Raw genomic sequence first — 20835 nt, 5'->3', positions numbered from 1 at the left:
TGGAGATCTTATAAAATATTGATGTTAATTTCAATATTAAAATGAAAATGAAATGTTTTACTTTAGTTTCTGGAGATTCAAAATCCAGCAGACCTGACAACCGCCAACTTCTCGTTCTCGTCGAAACCTCTCGTTGGAGAATTCCTCCAGCCAACGATGGGTTTGGCTGAGGCTGAATTCGTGAGACTGGGGGCCCAGGAAGTGGCGCGGAGGCTGGAGGAACTCAGGGCGGCGGGGGGATTCCGAGATGTGAGGCCAACCAGTCAATATGAGAGGGACAAGTTGGCTTATGCTAAAAAACTGGCGAAAGAGGAGGCACAGAGACACAAGGAGCAAGCTAGGTATGAAGACCATTTGCATACACAATAATTTGTTTTTTTTTTTATTGTTCTACTTATCGAGATTTGAAAAAAAAAATTTTTATCGGCAGAAAAAATAGATAGATATCCCCTAATGACTCCTCATTTAATTTACAGATTGATAAAGGAACAGGAAAAGACTGAGAGACAGGAAGCTGTACGTCGAGAACGAGAGATCAGAAATCAGCAGCTCCTGGAGGTGAGTCACTGTTCCCTTACCTTTCACCAAAACCTAACTACAAAATTGTCTTTATCGAGAATCTTGTTGTTTTTTAATTCACATCATAATAACAGATTAAAAGGTGAATGTCCCAGTATCCGAACGCACACTCAAAATCATAAGAAAATTCCCCAATTCTTTCTCTTTTAGTAGAAATAATTGTCATTCATACAGGATAAATACTGTGACAATCACCAAATCCACTTTCCCAATTTTCGATATTTATAAATTTAATTAAATTCAAACCATAAAATCAAAAGTATCATATTTTCATATTTCCGTTCACCTGCCGTGCGTGTCGCATGTTATCTGTGTGTGCCATATTTACACATCTATAATATTCCATATATTTACATACACATCATGAATATCGATAACAACAATCGAATAACCGTTTTCAAAAAATCACGAATGTTGAAACTGTTTGAACCTTGGTCCTGAACTTACAAAAATCACCGTTAATCCAAGGGACACAGTGACACGAAAAGGCGCTAGCAATAGTGACAGGAGGGCCCAGCATGTATTTTCATATTATGTTCCCCCACGTTTTCCTGAATTCCCTTTATATAAAAAAAAAAAAAGAACACAACCCCGAAAAGTCTCAGAACAGACCAAATCCGTGTGCTGCAACATGTCGCTTACTTTTATTTTCCCCTGAATAATAGAGGAGACCCTAGGACTTTTTTTACGATTTTTCAATTAATAATTCATTACACAAAACAATACATCCCCAAGAACACAAAAAAAATGGATGAAAAGGAAGAGAAAAAAAAGAAAATTGGTGCAGGGTCGGAAGAGGCTTGCGTTCACGATAAAACAGAAGATGAAGATCATACAGGAAATAGAACGTGGAAAGAGTAAGAGTGATGTGGCAAGGGAATTGGGTCTGGCTAGCAGTACAGTTGCTACAATCTGGAAAAATCGTGTCAGTATAGCTGAGAGCTGGAGAAATCGTGATATGATGCAAACAGACAGTGAAATGGAACAAATTGGAAAGAAAAATATCCTTCAGAATAATGTTATTGTGCCGGGAGCAATGTCAACACCTCCGATAACGACATCACCATCAATAATAGCTATGTCAAGTACTCCATCGTCGACATGTAGCTCAATCCCCACGTCACCTTCGTTGAATTCACAGCCGTCAGTGGAGATCCAGCAACCACAGACACAAACGCTAAACCAGGAACTCCTGGAGGTAAGGACTCATCCCCCTCCCCCAACCCCCCAAACTTCCTGCTAAGCGAACATTCCAAAGTGCATTTAAAAAATGTTTAAAAGAGTGAATGGGAGGCGTTGGAATAGTGAGGGAAATGTGAGATGCAACGGGCCGATGAGGAGAGAGGGAAAATTCGAGAGGAGTAAATTATTATCTTTGAGTAACCCTGCATTTTCCCATCAGTCAGCTTATCTAGATAGTTACCTAGTTGGAGAGAAACACATAGCTTGATTTATTTTCGGTTGTGTTTTGTGGTCACACGACTTATTATTCACGAGATTATTGGGGAGGGAACATAGTCAAAGTTTTTAGTAAAATTTTTTCTTTCATTTTATACGTTTTTTCCCTAAATATTGAAGTCAATGTGACGCCTCTGAAAATTGATACGACATTTCCACGAAATTTCCGTCGTTCTCCCAACATATTAGCTCAAAATACTTCCAGTTGGGCTCAAAACATGATCTTCTTCGATGAATACGTAGACTATCTTCGTTAAAAAAAAATAATTTCATGGAGATTTTCTTGGACATAATAATGCCCAGAGTGAAATTATCATGGAGATTTAGTCGCAGATATTTCTGGAATTGTGTTTCTCGAGGATAATAAGTCAGTCCACCTTGTTTCATTTAACGAGACGGTCGTGGTTTGCTGTAGACCATTTAATCGACACATTTGCACACACGACACTGAATATATTGAAGAATGGGGATGTCGAATACATTAAATAATATCGTGCAGCTCGAAATTACTTGTAATATCTGATCGCCAGTGGATATTACGATGAACGAGAACAAGACCAACTATTTAGAGTCTCAATGAATTTAGGAAAATCTTGCGCAGTATGAGATATTACTTTCCTTTGCCTTAGCTTCTCCTGTCACTATGTATAACAGCTAGCTAAAATATATGAATATAATCAAATAATTTATTGATTGATTAATAAAATTAATTTTAATTCCGCATGGCTCTGTATGTCGAGTATTTCCGGATATTCGGGCGATTTTTTTCATTTGTCTGATGTATTTATACTATTTCTCACGTATCCTTGTTCTTCTGTCATCTCTTGATATTTTTATCTGCTGTTTTATGGATATCTTTTTCAGTATTCTGTGTATTATGTTACTGTATTACTCATTGTACAAGGGAGAGTCCATTTCGCGGGGCTGAGAATTTTTTTTTCAGGGATTTTTATACTTTGTGGAGGGGATTAATTGTATCTGCTTGAGTCTTGCTAGCATGTTTTACAAATGAATCAATTTCTTAATGCTATTCTCCAGTCACTCTCCCTTCTATATTCTCTCATTTCACGATTTTATATACATGTATGAAAAATTTTATGGAAAAACCTAGATTTCAGTAGATTTTCATTTTTCTGTAGAACTATTTTTCGTTTCTCATTACAAAATGCAACGGAAAAAAAATCCACATCTATTACCGTTTTTCTATCAACATATCTGTTGGAAAAACAAATAGAAATTCAATTAAATTTTACCATACACGTAATATATTTATTTATCGACTAACATGTTTATTAAGTTGAAAATTGTTATTGATACGATAAAAATTATCAATCGAACCGCACGAAAATCTCAAACTTTCGACTTCTCGAATTCGCGAGTGTTTCAAAGCTTATTCTTAATAATCAAAGCACACTGCACACTTCATTCAATAATACAGTAATAATTTCAAATGAAAAATTCCGTAATCCTTCATATATATTTATATTTCCATTGATTGATATTTTACGTGCTGAATAGTCATTCACATAATACACATTTATTTGTTCTCACCACGATCGTCTAATTCTCTCTTTTGTTTTGTAGAACTTTTGTTTAGTTAAATGTGCCTCTATTCATTAGTTGATTTTATTGTTTTATTGTTTGTTGTTTGGACTTATGTGCAGGCGAGAAAAAAAAGACAGGAGGAAGTTGAGAAAATTCGGATGGAGGAACAACAGCGAAAACAACAGGTATGAATTTCATGAGAATCGCGCGAACTTTTTTCAAATTATTGTCTCGAGTTTATTATACTCGAATGAATGAAGATAATTTTTTTATTTTCCCGTTTAAACGCGTAAATTGAATTCTGTTGCGTTTAAAACATTGTTTAATTTCTCCGGTTAAAAGTCCTAACGAGTGAAATAAAAATGTTTTACGAGATTTTCATCAACTATTCAAATTCTGTTCCATTTGTCAATATTTCAATTAGTTCTGCGAATATGGACAATTTGTCAGTAGAAAAAAAGTCAAATATCTGTAATATGAAGTAACAAATGATGTTTACCTCCACAGGAACGTGAACTTAAACGTCAGCAGGCAGTGATGCTCAAAGAACAGGTGAGTTACCCAAAAGAAATCACAACAAGACGGAAACTGTGATCATCGTAGATCGTAGAGTGTGTTGTAGTTAGACGTGCATTTCATTGCTTCCTTGAAATAAAATCATTGTAACTGTAAATTTGAATGTTTCAAAATTCAAAGTATCTCAAATCCAATGATTTCGACCTAGAAAGAAACGCAAATACAACACGAAAATTCACTAAATGATCGAATTTGTGTTGCAACGAGAGGAAAAAAAATTAAATTTATTCAATTTTTAATGCGATTTGGTTGAGTGTGAGGGCCGTTTGAGGTTTTTTTGAGCACTGTTGGACTGGATGGTGTGTTTTGTTGCTACAGATGTACATGCAGGAGCTCAGCAAGCAGCGCGAGATGCTCTACACCGTCGAGTTGGTATGTCTCGTACCCTGACCTTAGAAAAAAGAACAAAAAAATTTTATTTATTTATTTCAACACAAGATTAACAAGTGGAGATTTGAGCACTCATACTAAACAATTATTCCGAATTTTCATTAACAAAAATACATCATTGGGGATTAATCGATCGATTTTTATAGTTGTCGTATTCGTGTCACTAATTGTTTTCATCAATAATTGTTTCATTTTTTCGTGTTCTGCATTAAATTAACAGCTTGATACAGTCACTTCAATCGCTAATGTGATAATTCCTCTAGAACCAGAGAAATAGTCCATTTTTGCATCCAATGAATTTATTTATTTACAATTAATTCATTATTTACTCATAATTGAATTCTCACATTGAAATTAATCCATGACTTGGCTAATTGTCAACAGAACTATTATTGAAATGAACAACAATATTTTTAACGAATAGTTTTTTTAAACATAAACAAATGTTTATTCGACTGAAATGCATCATTTCTCTGGATATGAAACATCACAAATCATTTGATTTCACGAAACAACAAATTTTCATGTAGAAAAAAAAACTAATTCCAGGAGTTCCATACATCTTTCATGCACGATACTCTTCTGATCTTATGCTCTTCGTATCTAGTCATCTATTTTGTTTGTTAGTCTAGAGGTGTTGGTTTTCATTATTTTAGAATTAACAATTTTGGTGGAATAATGGCACTTGATAGTGAAATAGAGGGATGAGTTTTGAGTTATAATGAGTTTGTTTCTGGTTGTCTGTTCAAATCGTTGGATCCCTCGGTGCAGAGGAAATAATGAGGATTGTTTATTCAATTGCTAGGAACGCGAGAGGAGACGGCAGCATATGGCGTTGATTCGCGCCTTGGAGAATCGTCGACGGATGGAGGAACGCGAGAAAAAACGACTGGAGGCGCGCGCCGAGAGACTTGCGACGAAGGAAAAACGGGCTGAACAGAGGAAACTCGAGATGGAACTGGTGGAGCAGATCAGGAAACCGGTGGAGGATATGGAACTGACAGGTATGTGCTCTCCTGGTCTATTAATAAATAAAATACTGTTGAAGAAATTCTCTGCTTCATTGAAAAATTCCTCATTTCACTTGAATTTTCCTGAATTCTGTTAATATTTTCCTAGCAAATTTTTCCCTGCGTCATTACAACTCTACTCACCCTTGAAATTCCAGATCACAAACCCCTGCCCCAGATAAAGCGCATCCCCCGCCTGAAGCTCTCCGGGGAAGCCTTTGCCGAAATAGTAATGGTCTTCGAGTTCCTCCACAACTTCGGTGAGACCCTGGGCTTCGACATGGAGTCCCTCCCCTCCCTGAAGAGCCTGCAACTGGCCCTCCTGAATGACGAGGAAGCCGAGGAGGAGATGCTCTCCGTGATGACGCACCTCCTGGTCTGTGCGATAGAGGACCCAGGGATTCCCCAGCCAGCGCGTCACACCACAGGCCTCGGCCAGTCCCTCCGCCAAGCAGACATCACTCACGCCAACATCAGCGAGGTCCTCCGGATCTACCTCTACGCCAACGCAACGGGCGAAGTGAAAGCCCTAACTGGCGTTTGTTTAGAGCGCGAACGAGACAAAAAATTCGCCGATCACCATCAGAACGGTGGTGACTATCCCTCCACCCCCTCAGGAAAGAATGCCCAGTTCTATGAGCACCTTCACAACAACGAAACCTGGAAGATGTCGGAGAGACTCCGAGACAAGCCCTTCCTGGCGCTTAATCCAACGCACAAAGCTCAAATGCTAGGTTTTCTCTGCAATGAATTGCTTCAAAATAAAGCTGTGATACGTCAGATCGAGGGGAGCCTGGAGACTGTTGCCCAACTGAAGAAGGAGCGTTTTGTCCTGGATACGAAAATCCGAAAGCTCCGACAGTTGCACAGCAGGAAAGTCCGGATGGAGGCAGTTGGTGTTATCATCAACAAGACTGGTGACACAATAACAATCGAGAAGAAAGAGGCTGACGAGGAGACCAACACCTCAAGTACCAATAATCCAACGATGGACACAACCCCAACCCCCGAGGAGATTCACCACGAGGACGAGGTCGAGGACATGTCTGAGAATGAGTCGGAGGGGACACAGCCAGAGGAGGAAGAGGACAAGAATCTTTCTGCCGAAGAGCTTGGAAAAAAACTGGATAAACTGCTCAAACAGTCTGAGGAGCAGTTGCAGAAGCTCAATGGCTCCTCGAAGCAACTTCGAGCCCATGTTTTCGGTCAGGACAGATACTGGAGGCGGTACTGGGAGCTCCCCTGCGCTGGGGGAATTTTCGTGGAGGCCATGGAGAGTGCGGAACCCGAGGTTCTGGAGCTGCAGGCAGAACTCGATGAAAAGTGGAAGGGGAAATTGATCGAGGAGAAGGTGGAGGGGAAAAAAGGAGAGAGTAATGATGATAAAAAAGATCCTGGGGATTCCCCCAATAATGACGACCCAGAGGAGAAAATTAAGGAGAAGTCCAGGGCTGATGAGGTCAGCCCTGAGGTCAACGAAAATTTCGTGAAGAAGGAGATGAACGAGGTTTTGAAAACTGATGACAACCTGACGAGTGATGCCAAGACTAATGTCACATCGGAGGAGATTAAACAGGAGACTGAGATGGAGGTTGATCCTAAAATGGAAAAGTTTGAGGAGAAGAGTGAGAATGTTAATGGTGACAAGTGTAATCATCTTCACAGTCTGCCCAATGGCAAGGATGTTAATGGGGGGATGGGTGAGGTGGACATGCCCTGGTTCTCGATACTGCCACGAGAGACTTGTGACACATCTGGACCGAGTAGCAAGCAGATATTTGGAATAGCTGAGAGTGCAGAGTTGAGGATACCGATTTTTCCACCACCAGCTAGTCCAGGGTATGAGCGTTGTGACAGTCCAGCTCCTCTGATTTTAACTCAGGATGAGGCAGCACAGTTGGAGTATCTGAAGGTCCATGGGTTGCCACCTCCAGGCGAGGCGAAACCTGTTCCTGAGGATTTGAGGTATGGCTGGTGGAGAATCGCTGATGTCGATACTTTCCAAGAGCTTCTCGAGCATTTGCACTCCAGGGGAGTGAGGGAGAAGGAGCTGAAGAGGACGACGTGGGCCACTATGGAATCCTTCCTGGCTGTCACTGGGAAGATTCATGTGGATCCTGGAAATACTACGGCGACCGATCTGGGGGGCGGAGAGGAGGAGGACGAAGAGGACGAGGAGGACGAGGTGCCCAGGCCCGACAATCCGGGGGATTGGAGTGAAGGAGTGGCTCTCAGGGTCGATGCACAGCTGCTGGAGCAGGTGGAGGCGTTGGAGGACAAGGTGGCTAATGCTAGCATGCAGGTAAAGGGCTGGAAACTACCCCCCAGGGCGGGGAGTGAGGAGGCAGATGAGATTGAGAAGCTCAATGAGATGGAGAAGATCAATGCTGTCGAGCAGGCCAGGCAGAGGCTGCTCTCGTTGGAGGCGGCTATTGAGAGGAGATATCTGAAACCACCGCTGGGGGTCTGGTAAGAATATTTTTCGAGGGTTCAATTCATTCTTTTTCATTTCGAAAAGCAGAAAAAAATGACAATTCACATAAATACGAGGTAAATAATTAAAAATGCTCTGCTTCAGCACTGGTGATCCAAACTTGGCAGCTCTCAAAGCAGAACAAGCAGCAGCAGCGGCAAATGCAAACTCAAACTCGTCAGATGGGGGATCAGCCCCACCTCCACCCGAGGAGACAACACCACGTGGTCTCAACAACTGGCGTGAAGCAACAGCTCGTGCACACACATCAGCACAACTGGCAATGGCTCTCTACATGCTCGAGGCCAGCATCGCGTGGGACAAGAGCATCATGAAGGCTGTGAGTCTAACACCAGCTAGAAACACAATCTGCTTGAGTCTACGCAATCGCAGTGTCTCGGTTAAATCTACTGCTCGATACAATCGACTTTTGGCTACTTCTCAGGCCTCTGTGGGTACTTTTGATGGCTAACAGAATTAACAAATCTTTCGGGATTCCATTCAATTTTTTTTCATTGAAATATTGAAATTATTAAATGCAAAATGGATGAAAAATATCGCATCCTTTTTTCTCACTATTAAAAATTATAAAGACTTTCTCCAAGTAAATTAACGGAATTTTACTGCAATTCTACAACATTTTGAGATTCTCTACAAAATTAATTCCTATTGTGTTGCAAAAATTGGTAAAATTGGAGGAATTTCATGCGACGTTTCAATCGGAAATGTTTACCGTAAATTTACATGTCACAATGAAGATTAAATGGAGTCCATTGAAACACTGACAGTGGCCGGAGTTGATAAAAATCGAGCTCATATTTTCTACATTAAAAAAAGAATGCATGCTCTCACCAACTAATTCACTAATATCAGTACTCACTAGCACGCTTGCTGTTTTCGATAGGCGTTTACCGCCTCTCTCCAGCATTAAAACCATTGTATTTTCCCTTTGTAGAATTGCCAGTTTTGTCACAGTGGTGACAACGAAGACAAATTGCTCTTGTGCGATGGTTGCGATCGTGGATACCATACTTATTGCTTCCGTCCAAAAATGGAGAACATTCCTGATGGTGATTGGTAAGTAGAAAAATCACCCCTTGAATCTGCATGTCATATTAAATTTATTTACCCAAATGAAATTTTGTTATTCAGGTATTGCCACGAATGTATGAATAAAGCGACCGGTGAGAGAAACTGTCTGGTGTGCGGCAAAAGGGTTGGAAAGAACCTGGTGCTCTGCGAATTATGCCCTCGAGCTTATCACACCGATTGCCACAATCCCGTGATGCCTAAGGTGTGTATTTAATAAAAATCCCTACTCCCTTGTCAAAAAAAATAGTAAAAAAAGAAACCAAATTATTAATTCTCATAATTTTCATCGCCACAGATGCCAAGAGGCAAATGGTATTGCTCCAACTGTCACAGTAAACAGCCAAAGAAACGTAACAGTACAAGAAGGAGTCACAATAAAAGTGGAGGCAACACCAGAGACAGTGAAAGTTCCGATCATCCGCCCGCTAGGTGATTACGCTAAAAAAAAAAACAAAAAAAATCATTCATGCAAATAAGAAACCGGAAGCATACACTCAACTCATTCAACAGCAAATAAGCATAATGAAAAACATCAGAATCGATTGATTAATTTAATGACTAATTTAATACTAATTATGGCTAATAAAAACATGAATTCAGAAGAATACGTATAGTAAGATATCACGTGAATGAACCATCTCCGTTATTGTAAACATCTGTTGAAAAACCGTCACAGAGAATCCCCTGGGGCAAGTGTTATTTATTTAATCAATTAATTTTCTCGAGGGAATCACGAAATTCTCGACTTTATGTTCATTTTTTAATTTCGTTGTGACGAATTGAGGATTAAAAATGACCTGTTGAGTCAGATATCTGATGTTGTGTGTCATGCAGGGTGTTCCACGTCCTCGATGGAGTTAGCAACGTTACGAGTGCCAGTCGTTGACGTGAATTTATGGTACGTTGTGAAATTAATAAATCGGGACACCCTGTACGTCAGGCTATTTTATTTATTTTTTCTACAATAATCAACACACAATTGAGTCAATTAAAATCGTTTTTATTGGCAGCTCGTGGGGAACGGTTTCACAAATAATGAATTAATGAGAATGAAATTCAATTGATGTGAGAAAATAGTGACTGATGGAGAATTTTGTTGGAGTAAGGAGAGAGTGACTTGATCAAATAACCGTATTGTTTTCTTGTTTTATTGTTTTTGGTCTGTACGCAGTCCAACGCCTTCAACGGCATCAAATACCCATGGTGATGATACTAATACGTCGGAACCACCAACACCAACGGCATCACCACGTAAAGAGCCTAATGCCAGGAATTTAACAAAGAAACAACAGCGTGAATTAGCACCTTGTAAATTACTGCTTGAACAGTTGGAGCAACAGGATGAAGCCTGGCCTTTTCTGCTGCCAGTTAATACTAAACAATTTCCGACTTATAAAAAAATTATAAAAACACCGATGGACCTCAGTACTATAAAGAAAAAACTGCAAGATACTGTGTAAGTAGAATTATGGTGGGGGGGGTTTGGGGTGGAATGTGTTGGATCATTTTTTTTTCTTCATTCATTCAAATTTTTTTTTGTTTTATTATTGGAGTGGAGTTGTTGACATCGCCTTATGGTGCTTTTTTTACATGTCAATAGTTTTTAATTATTGATTGAATGAAGAAATTCAAGGAGTTAACAATTCAATTATCCTAGGAAAATGTCTATAAATGAGGGGAAATTCATCAAAATTTAGGGCTGAATGTTCATGTTTTTCAAAATGACAAAGAATAATCAATATTCAATCCAACAAATTCCACTTCACCAAAACCCCCCAAAACCAATGAAGCCGAAACCAGCGGAAGAATCGATTCTGGCGAATCTAAGGAAAAAAAATACTCATAAAATCCTCTAGATTGAATTCCCACTGTCGAAAATTCCACCAGGTTCAGCTTCAGTAAAAAAAAAAAAAACAAAAACCGAGCTCCCGAATTGAAAATTGTCTTTAACTTTTCTAGATATAAATCACGTGATGAATTTTGCGCTGATGTACGTCAAATGTTCATAAATTGTGAGGTATTTAATGAGGATGACAGTCCAGTTGGTAAAGCCGGCCACGGTATGCGAAGTTTCTTTGAAAATCGTTGGACTGAAATAACGGGTGCACCACCGCCTCATCCACAAACCCATAGCTGAGGAACGGGGCGATCGCGCAATACTTGTAACAGTTTTGCGCATTTTTATTACTAAAAATACGAAACGAAAATGCAATTATCTTCTTTGTGAGACGAATCATCTTGAAACTGTTATTTTCAACCACGTTTTAGTGGTTCAATACACTTTGCCAAGTTAATATTCAACATTAAAGAACTGACATTAAAAATATAATACTCAAAGGATTCAATAGATTATCTCGACTGCCTCATTCTGAGACAGAGCGGAGGCAGTGGCAGTAATAAATAAAGGATAAATATTGTATAATACGATCACTGTACTTACGATGAATACTTTAATAAATAATACGCTGCCTAAAGCATAGATTGTAATTCCAGGTTGTATTATATTTAGATGCCGTTGAATATAGATTTTTCTTTCATTTTCGTAAATGATGACTTATCCGATAAGCGAGAAATTATGAGAGAATTTATGTAAATATACACACGATGCAGAAGAATGGGAATATTCTACTGTAGGAAAATGTAGCCGATGAGGGGATGTTTTTTTTCTTTTTCTATTTAAACTCTGTCATTCCATCGTGTATTTCTCCAATTTTCATCATTGAAAGCATTAAATTTTACTTGTTCACGTGTTTGGATATTATTGTGACTGAATAAACGAAAAGATTACTGATGTGTTCATCATTCTATCGATTTTATAAAAAAAATGAAAATAGGCACTTGTATTTCTTCCTGATTTATCGATTACGAAAAAAAATACTATTTGTGGGGAAAACGAGAGCTGTCAAGTTATTTTTGATTTTTTTTTTCGCGTAAATTGCCTCATATTATCCCACTGTCCGTGAGGATGATCGAAGGAGTGACTTCGTAGTGATGATACTGAATAAAAAAGATAGAGTGTGAGTAGGAGAGACGATTTTGATATGAATGAAGATGATTGTTCCAGGATTAAATGCTTTGCAGAGTGATGATTAAGTTTATTGAATTAAGACGCCCCGAGAGAAATGATTGGGAAAATGGCACCAAATTCTGGGGAATAAATGCCGCAGTAGGAGGAAGCATAATAAATCAAGGTTCATTTGGCGAATTTTCGTTGAAAAAAATCGAACAGTGTGAGAGTAAAAATGACCCCTTCCCGCTTTTTATACGAGAGTAGAGAGAGGAGAGAGTTTAGTTGATAAACCGTTTGATATGGTATAAATATATACATAGTATTATCAACTAATTGTAATAGGATTTTCAATTGGGCGGACAATGACGATTGTCACCGATTGATCGATATCGTTGAAAATATAGATGAAGTAATGATGACATGAGACATGAGACGAGATGAGTAAGAGAACCTAGGAACACTCGTAAACTTATTATTGTCTATATAGTATAAATGTGAGCTTACGAAAGGAATAAATAAAATGAAAATGATGACAAACAGATATATGATATATTTAAAATAGTTTCAACTCACGAATGCTATTTAAACCCAGACTTAATGTATTACGAACATTGAAATGAATAAATAAAGAGAAACGAACGTAAATTGAGGAATTTTGGTGCAAGTGTCATGAGATATTCGAGTATGTTTGCTTGAAAAATGAAGGACGAGGTGAGTGGATGATGAATATATCGACAGTGTAATTTATTCTGTTCATTATTTCAGAGAATTTTTTGGGTGTAATTACTTCACTTGATGAACATCAAAAATTTCAAAACATGAAATTCTACGCGTTTTTTTTCTCAAGTGAAAAGTGCAGTGAAAAATATTTTATAGGAAAAACGTGGAATTCCTTATGATTCTATGGGGGACTCCTAGACTCCACTGGACAGTGTTATCGTGATATTTCCACGTTTCATGAGCTCTAGAAAATCTAGAAAGTTTTAGATGATTAAATTTTGATAAGATTTAATTTAATCGTTCCTATTGGACATTTTCTTTAGAATAAAGGCGCAGTAAAGCTGCGCAATTCTTCAATAGAATCGGCAAAAAAATAAAATTTGCCATAATTCCATAATTTGCATAAAAATCCCATTTTCACTATTCCGCAGGTTTATGGGTCAAGGTTCCAAAAATCTCGTCCACCAATTCCCTCCCCTTCAATTCCGCGTGCAATGAACCCAGAACAGCTGATCGCTCTTCGGAGCAGTGGAATCAGTGCAAACCGATGGCGCCGAGTGAGGTTATGAGCAAAACTACCGAGTTACTATCGCTCACGAACTACATACACTTGAAAAAATGATTTAGATGAAAAAAAAGGAAAATGGTGTTCCATTATCTCCAACGGAGCTACTCCAAATGACCAAAATCCCTGACGAACACATGTTCAAGAAAGAAATAAATCTGTGGATTCAATTTCTAACAAGTGGTGATGACGGTTTTGGACAATTTTCGCCGGCAAGTGGGCAGTGAGTAATTACAATAATTCTTAAGGCGTCTACCTGAATATCTTTTGAACGATCGGGTGTTTATTTTATCACCCCTCTTCTCCAAATAAATGAGTGTGTTTTTGTTTCGTTATTCGACACAATTTCGAGTTTTTTAAACATAAATAAATGCGTTTTCAATCCCCCGGAGAACAAATGTTGCTGTCTGTTTTTCAGAGAATAAATTTATTAATTGGAATTAATTAATTATCTCCATTGGAATACATCACTGAAAATATCTTCGAAATGAGTAAAAAATTTTCAAATAAGGAATATTGAAATTCTTTCAGGAATTCTCTTGAGCCTCCACTCCTCCCTAAACACTTCAAAACTATCAGCACACGTGGTGATTCGCAATCACTCGAGTTTCATTCCAAAGAGAGTCCTAATAGTTTCAAAAGTCTCGCGTTACCAATTCGAGAGGATCCGTGAGGGTGACATAAGTGACGATGAATTCAAAAAGCGAGTGCTCGAGAGGGGAACGGACTACGACAAGATGTTGGCGGGTCATCGAAAGAATAAGAGAGTGGAGATGCAAGTGATCGACACTCTCAATAGGAATAAAATTGATTATAAATTGACGAACAGGTTGACCATCGACAAGCCTTACTTCGACTGGGCTGACCTGGTGATAGCTATCGGGGGGGATGGCACGTTTCTCCTGGGGGCGAACCAGATTTTTGGCAATGAGAAACCCATTTTTGGGGTGAATTCGGATCCCGATGCCTCGGAGGGCTATTTGATGTTGGGGAAACAGTATTCACGTGATATTCCAAGGATATTTGAGCTACTCAAGGCTGGGAATTATGAGTACGTCATGAGGACGAGGATCAGGGTTACGTTGAAGGGCGAAGGAATATGGGGTCCGCTGTTTCATATGCATGAGAAGGCCAGGATACCTGGACAGGAGGAGTAAGTATGGCTTTATTTTTATTATTCGTATTATCCATTAATTTTTGGCTCTCAAGTTTGATGTTAATCGACGTTAAGAGTTTTATTTCATCAAAATGAAAGATTGAAGGGAAGTCTTTTGTATCAGTAAATACTCATTCATCATTTTCTTTCAGATTTTGTGTAAACAAGAGTTCCGGCGAGCGTCGACTGCCCTGGCTGGCCTTAAATGAGGTATATTCATTGTTTGTTTTATCATTGTTTACATTCTTCAGGCATAACTACCAATGGAATCAATGAATTTACGATTTTCAGGTGTTCATCGGGGAATCATTGTCCGCGAGAACGAGTTCCCTCGAGATGAAGATCGACGATAGAAATGACTTTCACAAAGTTAAGTGTTCAGGCCTCTGCGTGAGCACTGGCACTGGCTCCAGCTCCTGGTACAAGGCCATCAACAGTGTGACATCGCAAATGGTCAGTGATCTCCTACGAGTGGCTGAGCCCGATAGGACATTCTCAGACGAACAAATCGATCGCATTTGTAATAGTTTTAATGACAGTCTTCAATTTTCACCAGGTACAACTATTTTTTACAGCTTCATAAAAAATATTGCACGTTGGTAGATTTGAAAAGTGAGATGAAGTTTTTATTGAAGCAAAAATATATTGAAGATTTTGGGGATTCAATTGCTCACTCTGAATTTCTTCCGGAAGAAGCCAATATCTCCATCAATAGCTAATGTATGAATTTCAAATGGAAAGTGGACGCCGAGGAATCATCAAGAGATGGTGTTCACCATGAGTGCGTTAATTTCCGCTCGTACACCTTTCCTTCTGCATATCATATCATAACTTTGGAATTATTATTGTTGATTTTTTAAACTTTCACATTCAATCCTCGTTTTCTCAATCATTGCAGACGATCCGAGGATGAGTTACGCAATCCGAGACATTATTCTCAACGACATCTGGCCTCTACCAAAGACAATCAGTCCCCGTGCCTATTGCAATAGCTTAACAATAAGATCCCAGTGCTACGACGCTGGATTAGTCTTCGACGGTGGCGTAGGGGTTCCCTTCAACGTGGGCACAGTCGCAATACTGGAGACCCACGACGAGGACCGTCTCCGGACCATCGAGCTAACAAAATAATCCACAGACAAAACGGATACCATAATTTATTGCTACTGTAAAGTGGACCACATTCTATTTTGTATATTTCTATCGAATAAATGACTCCTCTGTTTATTCAAGTCTTCCGCCCAAATATCTTCATTTCTGCGTCATCTTGTGGACGACCGTTGAAGTTCACCAGAACAAATGATTCTGATTTTGATTGTTTATCATGTCAAGACTGAGCTAGTGTTTATAGGTGAAAACCAGGGGATTGTCTCAGGAAATTGACTCTTAGCACTTAAATCCGAGAATTGTTCAGGCATTAGTCATTCTAGGTGTCTGAATATGCGTTCAGTGGGTCGAATTCAGTTGTGACAATGACACTGCTCCATTATTGACAAGCTCCAGCGACTGTTCACAGGTATATTACAATTGGAGTTTATTCTCGAGGAGAAGCATCAGGAATGTTTCATTCATGTTTTCTTGTCTATTGGAAAATTTTTGACACTGATTTTTTTTTATTCAGTCATTATTTTTTTTTTGTTATGACAGAACAATTTCTGGAAAAAAGGTCTCGTTATTGTAGGTTAGATGTCAGACAATGGAGATAATTCGTTGATCATTAGTTTTTGGATGAGTGAAATGATTTTTCTATTGTTTTTAGATGAATAAATCTTGATTTTTCCACACACTCAATCATCATTAATTCTCTTCCATATCTCTACTCAAATAGTTCCATTGAATATCAATACTGGCTTCGTCCATATTCAGAACACATTGTTTAATAATTCAGGCTCCGTCAGGCCATGCTTCACTCATCAATCCTGACAAATAAAAACAAAAATTCCTCGAGATGATGAGCGAGGAGGACAGGCAGATACGAGTGGCAGCTGAGAACTTGCTGAGTGGTTCGGTCCAGTCGCAGAGGAGTTCGTATACTCAACGGAGTATCAGTAGCATCAACAGAGATTACATCGTCAGTGAGGATCTGATAGCTGGGAGTCGTCACAATGGCAGGATGTCCCCTGTCAGGAGGTTTTTCTGCCTGCTCGTCACCTTCGATCTTCTTTTCACCTGTCTCATGTGGCTGATATGCACCACAGTATGTAATTGAGGAGTTGTGGGAATACTATTTGCATTATTCATTGGAATAATTACTATTCAATTCCGTTATTTCCAAGTTTTTTATCATTCTCAAAAAATACTATTTAAAATAATCATGGAAGTTACTTCCAATACTTGACATTCACTATTTGAAATTGTTTTTTGTTATTTTTTCAAACTCAGATAGAGCAAATGAAGAAAAATTTCTCCCTAAATGGCTAATTATCCCAAATAGTATTGCATCAGGAGAAATAATTCTGAATATCTTCTGTGGTATGAGAAAAAACTTGATGGGATTCAAGAAATAAAAGAATTCATTCATTGATTCTAGATAGCAGGGGAGAATATCACCACAGCATTCGTTCAGCAGGTGCTGCACTACCACATACAATCATCATTATTCGATATTGTCGTAAGTCATTACAATAAAATTATTGGTTTGTTATAATACAAGATATCTATAACAATATTTAACGAAAAATTATATTCAGATGATGGCAGCATGCAGATTCACGATTCTCCTCCTGTTTTACGGTCTGCTGTACATAAGCCATTGGTGGAGTATCGCGGTAAGTTGCTTGTTCACTCGAAAACGATTGCCATTACTTTTATAATAAATTGGGGAAAATGGACACTTTTGACATTTTTGGAAAGGGATTGTACAGTAAATGAAAAAAAAACTATGTCATATCACTTGAAATTCAATGACTCATCAAAATTTAAAAATAAAAATGTCCATATTGCCTCACTTACACCTGTTAAAATACTTCTAGCTCACCACTGCCACTACCAGTGCCTTCCTGGGAGCCAAGGTCTATCTGTTCAATGTGAGTGATCAATTAATACGGAATCCAATCCTCAGAACATTACATTTTTACTATAAAAATAACATAATTTATAAACTGAGACATCTAGTTATTATTTTGTGAAAGATTGACGTGTTGACGCACTGCAGTTGTTTTCAGCCCAGATGACAATTTAAAATGTCTTGAAATTTTTTTCTCAGGGATACCGATAAAAAATTATATTGGATTTCTAGATTTTTTATCAATAGAAATATTTGATAGAAAGAAATTAATGAATTATCATTTTCCGTAAAAATTATTCCATTGAGATATTTGTTATGCAAACAATCTCATGAAAATAAATTGCACAGGAAATTTCAAAGAATGGAAAAATAATTTGCTTAACTCAATAAAATGACTAAATAAAATTGTTTTGCCAGTGGAGTGGTGTCACTCAACCCGGATTCCAAGCCCTTTTGATAATAACATCGTTCGTTCTCGCCTGGGGCGAGACGTGGTTCTTCGATAGTCGTGTGGTGCCTCAAGAAACACAAGCCAGAGAATGGATACTGAGTAAATCGATTTACTATTCCTCTTCATTCAAGTGATCCATTCGTTTTTAATAAATTTCGTTCATTCTCTCGACTTCCAGATGCTGTAGATTCTGAACGAGCTCCACTGCTGAGACACGTATTCGATGGACCTCCGAGCCGAATGGCCGAGAGTGTTGGCAATTTTTTTACACCCATGGATTCCCCGACGCACTCCGATGACGAGGAGCCAAGGGCCTTCAGGAGACGAGACGTCAGGAGTGAAGAGGATTTTTCCAGTAGAATTTCTGTTATGCCCTCGTTAACGCCAGAACAGGCGAGTCGATGATTTCATGTCGTATTATTGTTCATTTCAAATTATTAATTTATTGATTGTTTATTTATTCAGATTAACACGTCCGACAAGATTTAATGGCGTATTATAAAATTAAACGCGTGGGAAATTGCTTTTGTCTTCATATAATCATCATTCATCGTCTTATATTATTTTGTTCTTCTTCTGTTCTGCAGATTGATGAGTATAAGAGAAAAGCAAGCACACTATTGGAGCAAGCTCATCACTTGGTGATATCCAATGACTGGAAAACGATAACTACGACTCCAGAAGGGGATGTTATATCTGCGTTGAACCGCAGCTATGGAAAGGTTGTACGTATAGAGGTGAGAATTTAACGAATACAAAATGGAAATACTATTTCAAATAATTATTTCCGGTTACTTTTAGTTGACGATTAAATCCCATTCGTCATTTCTTCAATTTTACAGCTCATTGAAATTATTATGAATTATTATAAAGTCTTCAATATTATTATAAAGCTCTTCCACTGCTCTTGATAGTTTTCAATGAAAAATGAAATAAACTATAATTTTATTAATAATTTCAAGAGTGATCCGTCTGAATAAAACAATTTAAACAATTTTACGCATAATCATGAATATCATTCAGGGAATAGTCAATGCGCCTGCCTCTCAACTCCTGAACAGTCTCTTCGAGAAGGTTGAGGACCTGCCATCATGGAACGAGGAAGTGACAGACGCCAAAAAAATTCAGGTCCATTGAAAACATCAGTTCCATTCCACTAGTGTGTGATCAAACGTTTTACCCTATTTAAATTTGACAGACAATCGATGAGGACACGGATATCGTTTATCAGTCAACAAAGAGCTTCGGTGGAGGCCTGGTTGGTGCTAGAGATTTTATCACATTACGTCATCGCGGCCAGTGCGGCGATTACTTCATCAGCAGTGGAGTGGCCGCTAATTCCGAATTTCCACATCGGAAAAATTACATCAGGTATTTCCAGAGAATCGCTCATTAAAAAGTTTTAAATTCGGGAATTCTCCAATCGTTTATTCTATTTATATTTTGTGGAGTTTGTTAAAATAGATGTCTGATAAAATAATATAAAGAAAAGTGTCAACTTTTTCAATAGAACCGGAAAACAGATACAATTTCAAGAGAAATGCAATTCCCCATCGAATGCACTAGACTGTTTTTTCATTTTGTTCTCTCCTAATAAATTTTCACATACTCCTTTGCTTTCATTCCAGAGGAGAAAATGGAATAGTCTCCTGGGTAACACAACGATTACCCGAAAATACCGAGAGGAATAGCTGTAAATTCATGTGGATGTTGAATACGAATCTGAAGGGGTGGCTGCCACAACGAGTAATAGACAATGCCCTCAACAGCACAATGATAAATTTCATGAGTTCGTTGAGAGCTCACGTGGAAGACTTGTCCCCCACATTCTGTTGATCTCCAGATCCACCCTAGGAGTGCCAGAATGAATACTCGATTGTCTACTTTATTTTGTGATACAGTTGTGTTAGATTCGATGTCCAGCAAAGCTCTCAGCCTTGCTCCCTGAAGCAGGGGAAAATGTGTTTTATATTTCATGAAAAAATCATGAAAAATATTTGTGAATTATATGATAAGGGCGACCTATAGAATAGTCAACGCGAATTTATACGTAGGAAATGGAATGTCTGGGTGAGACTGTGCACTCGCGATCAATTCACTGAATCAAGTGGTTCCTCATTCCTGTGCAGAGGGAATCAATCGTGACTATCTTTATATACAGTTTTATTGCATAAAGTGCTTTAGCATTTAATATTCTGCGTCATATTTCGATTTGTGCAATAAGTTTGTATTATTTCCAACGGATTTACCTATTGTGATTTTTCTCCAGTGTAAAAAAATAAATTTCAAATATTTATATAATATTTGCGTTTTTATTACATTTTCTCAGTATTGAAGTTTATGACGACATTTGAGACATGATAAATGCAAGGAGTGTCATATGACCAAGTTTATTGATTATTTGATAACCCCAACAATCGAAAAATCTGAAAAGATGGAGTGAAGAGAGTCGAGATGATGACGCCACCACCTCGTATTTTCAAACATCCCTTAAAGTGATTTATCCGCTACACATCACTGTCTACTCACTTCGTCCGGTTTGTATAAAATGAACAAATTTACTGAGCCAACCTACTGATTTTGCCATCTCCTTTCGACTGATAATTCAAGGCGCAAAGTTTTCCAAGCCTCTCCTCCACAACATTAAATACTCCATAAATAATTGAGAACAATTAAAAACCCTACAACTAGTGAATAAAATATGGAAAACCATCTAATTTCGATGAAATTAAAAAATTCTCCTCTCATTCAAGCTGTACTGGAAAAATTACTGGAATAGTATTGAACAATTTAGAATAATAAG

The 20835-nt window shown here is 38.3% G+C and overlaps 3 protein-coding genes across 12 annotated transcripts in view; all 3 read left to right on the top strand.

Moving 5' to 3' along the window:
* Positions 1–12778, top strand: part of LOC107040040 (bromodomain adjacent to zinc finger domain protein 2B) — a 43352-nt gene extending 30574 nt beyond the window's left edge. For 7 of the 10 annotated variants that reach the window (XM_015259947.1, XM_015259948.1, XM_015259951.1 and 4 more), the window contains 14 exons: positions 67–341; positions 477–558; positions 1367–1777; positions 3702–3767; positions 4090–4134; positions 4477–4530; positions 5354–5552; positions 5717–8027; positions 8137–8371; positions 8987–9108; positions 9184–9325; positions 9419–9552; positions 10295–10579; positions 11083–12778. In XM_015259947.1, coding sequence (XP_015115433.1) covers positions 67–341; positions 477–558; positions 1367–1777; positions 3702–3767; positions 4090–4134; positions 4477–4530; positions 5354–5552; positions 5717–8027; positions 8137–8371; positions 8987–9108; positions 9184–9325; positions 9419–9552; positions 10295–10579; positions 11083–11260 — 4539 coding nt within the window. In that variant the 3' untranslated portion in view covers positions 11261–12778. Of the gene's footprint in view, positions 1–66; positions 342–476; positions 559–1366; positions 1778–3701; positions 3768–4089; positions 4135–4476; positions 4531–5353; positions 5553–5716; positions 8028–8136; positions 8372–8986; positions 9109–9183; positions 9326–9418; positions 9553–9957; positions 10022–10294; positions 10580–11082 lie in introns of those variants that run through there. The other 3 variants (XM_015259955.1, XM_015259954.1, XM_015259952.1) reach the window with 3 other exon arrangements.
* A 535-nt stretch (positions 12779–13313) lies between these two features.
* On the top strand, positions 13314–15807 carry LOC107039985 (NAD kinase 2, mitochondrial). The gene is made up of 5 exons (XM_015259871.1): positions 13314–13641; positions 13950–14571; positions 14727–14784; positions 14866–15130; positions 15473–15807. Exons 1-5 carry the CDS (start codon positions 13605–13607, stop codon positions 15703–15705), a joined length of 1215 nt encoding a protein of 404 aa, XP_015115357.1. The 5' UTR covers positions 13314–13604; the 3' UTR covers positions 15706–15807.
* A 78-nt stretch (positions 15808–15885) lies between these two features.
* On the top strand, positions 15886–20335 carry LOC107039984 (steroidogenic acute regulatory protein-like). The gene is made up of 11 exons (XM_015259870.1): positions 15886–16090; positions 16463–16771; positions 17105–17185; positions 17265–17342; positions 17547–17600; positions 17999–18131; positions 18211–18425; positions 18620–18769; positions 19056–19160; positions 19231–19403; positions 19661–20335. Exons 2-11 carry the CDS (start codon positions 16523–16525, stop codon positions 19866–19868), a joined length of 1446 nt encoding a protein of 481 aa, XP_015115356.1. The 5' UTR covers positions 15886–16090; positions 16463–16522; the 3' UTR covers positions 19869–20335.
* The last annotated feature ends 500 nt before the right edge of the window (positions 20336–20835 follow it).

Source organism: Diachasma alloeum, unplaced genomic scaffold (genome assembly GCF_001412515.2).
Source record: "Diachasma alloeum isolate Michigan unplaced genomic scaffold, Dall2.0 Dall_scaffold_00315, whole genome shotgun sequence".
Taxonomy (NCBI): domain Eukaryota; kingdom Metazoa; phylum Arthropoda; class Insecta; order Hymenoptera; family Braconidae; genus Diachasma; species Diachasma alloeum.
The sequence above is the reverse complement of the archived record's forward strand: the minus strand, read 5'-3'. Positions and strand labels throughout refer to the sequence as shown.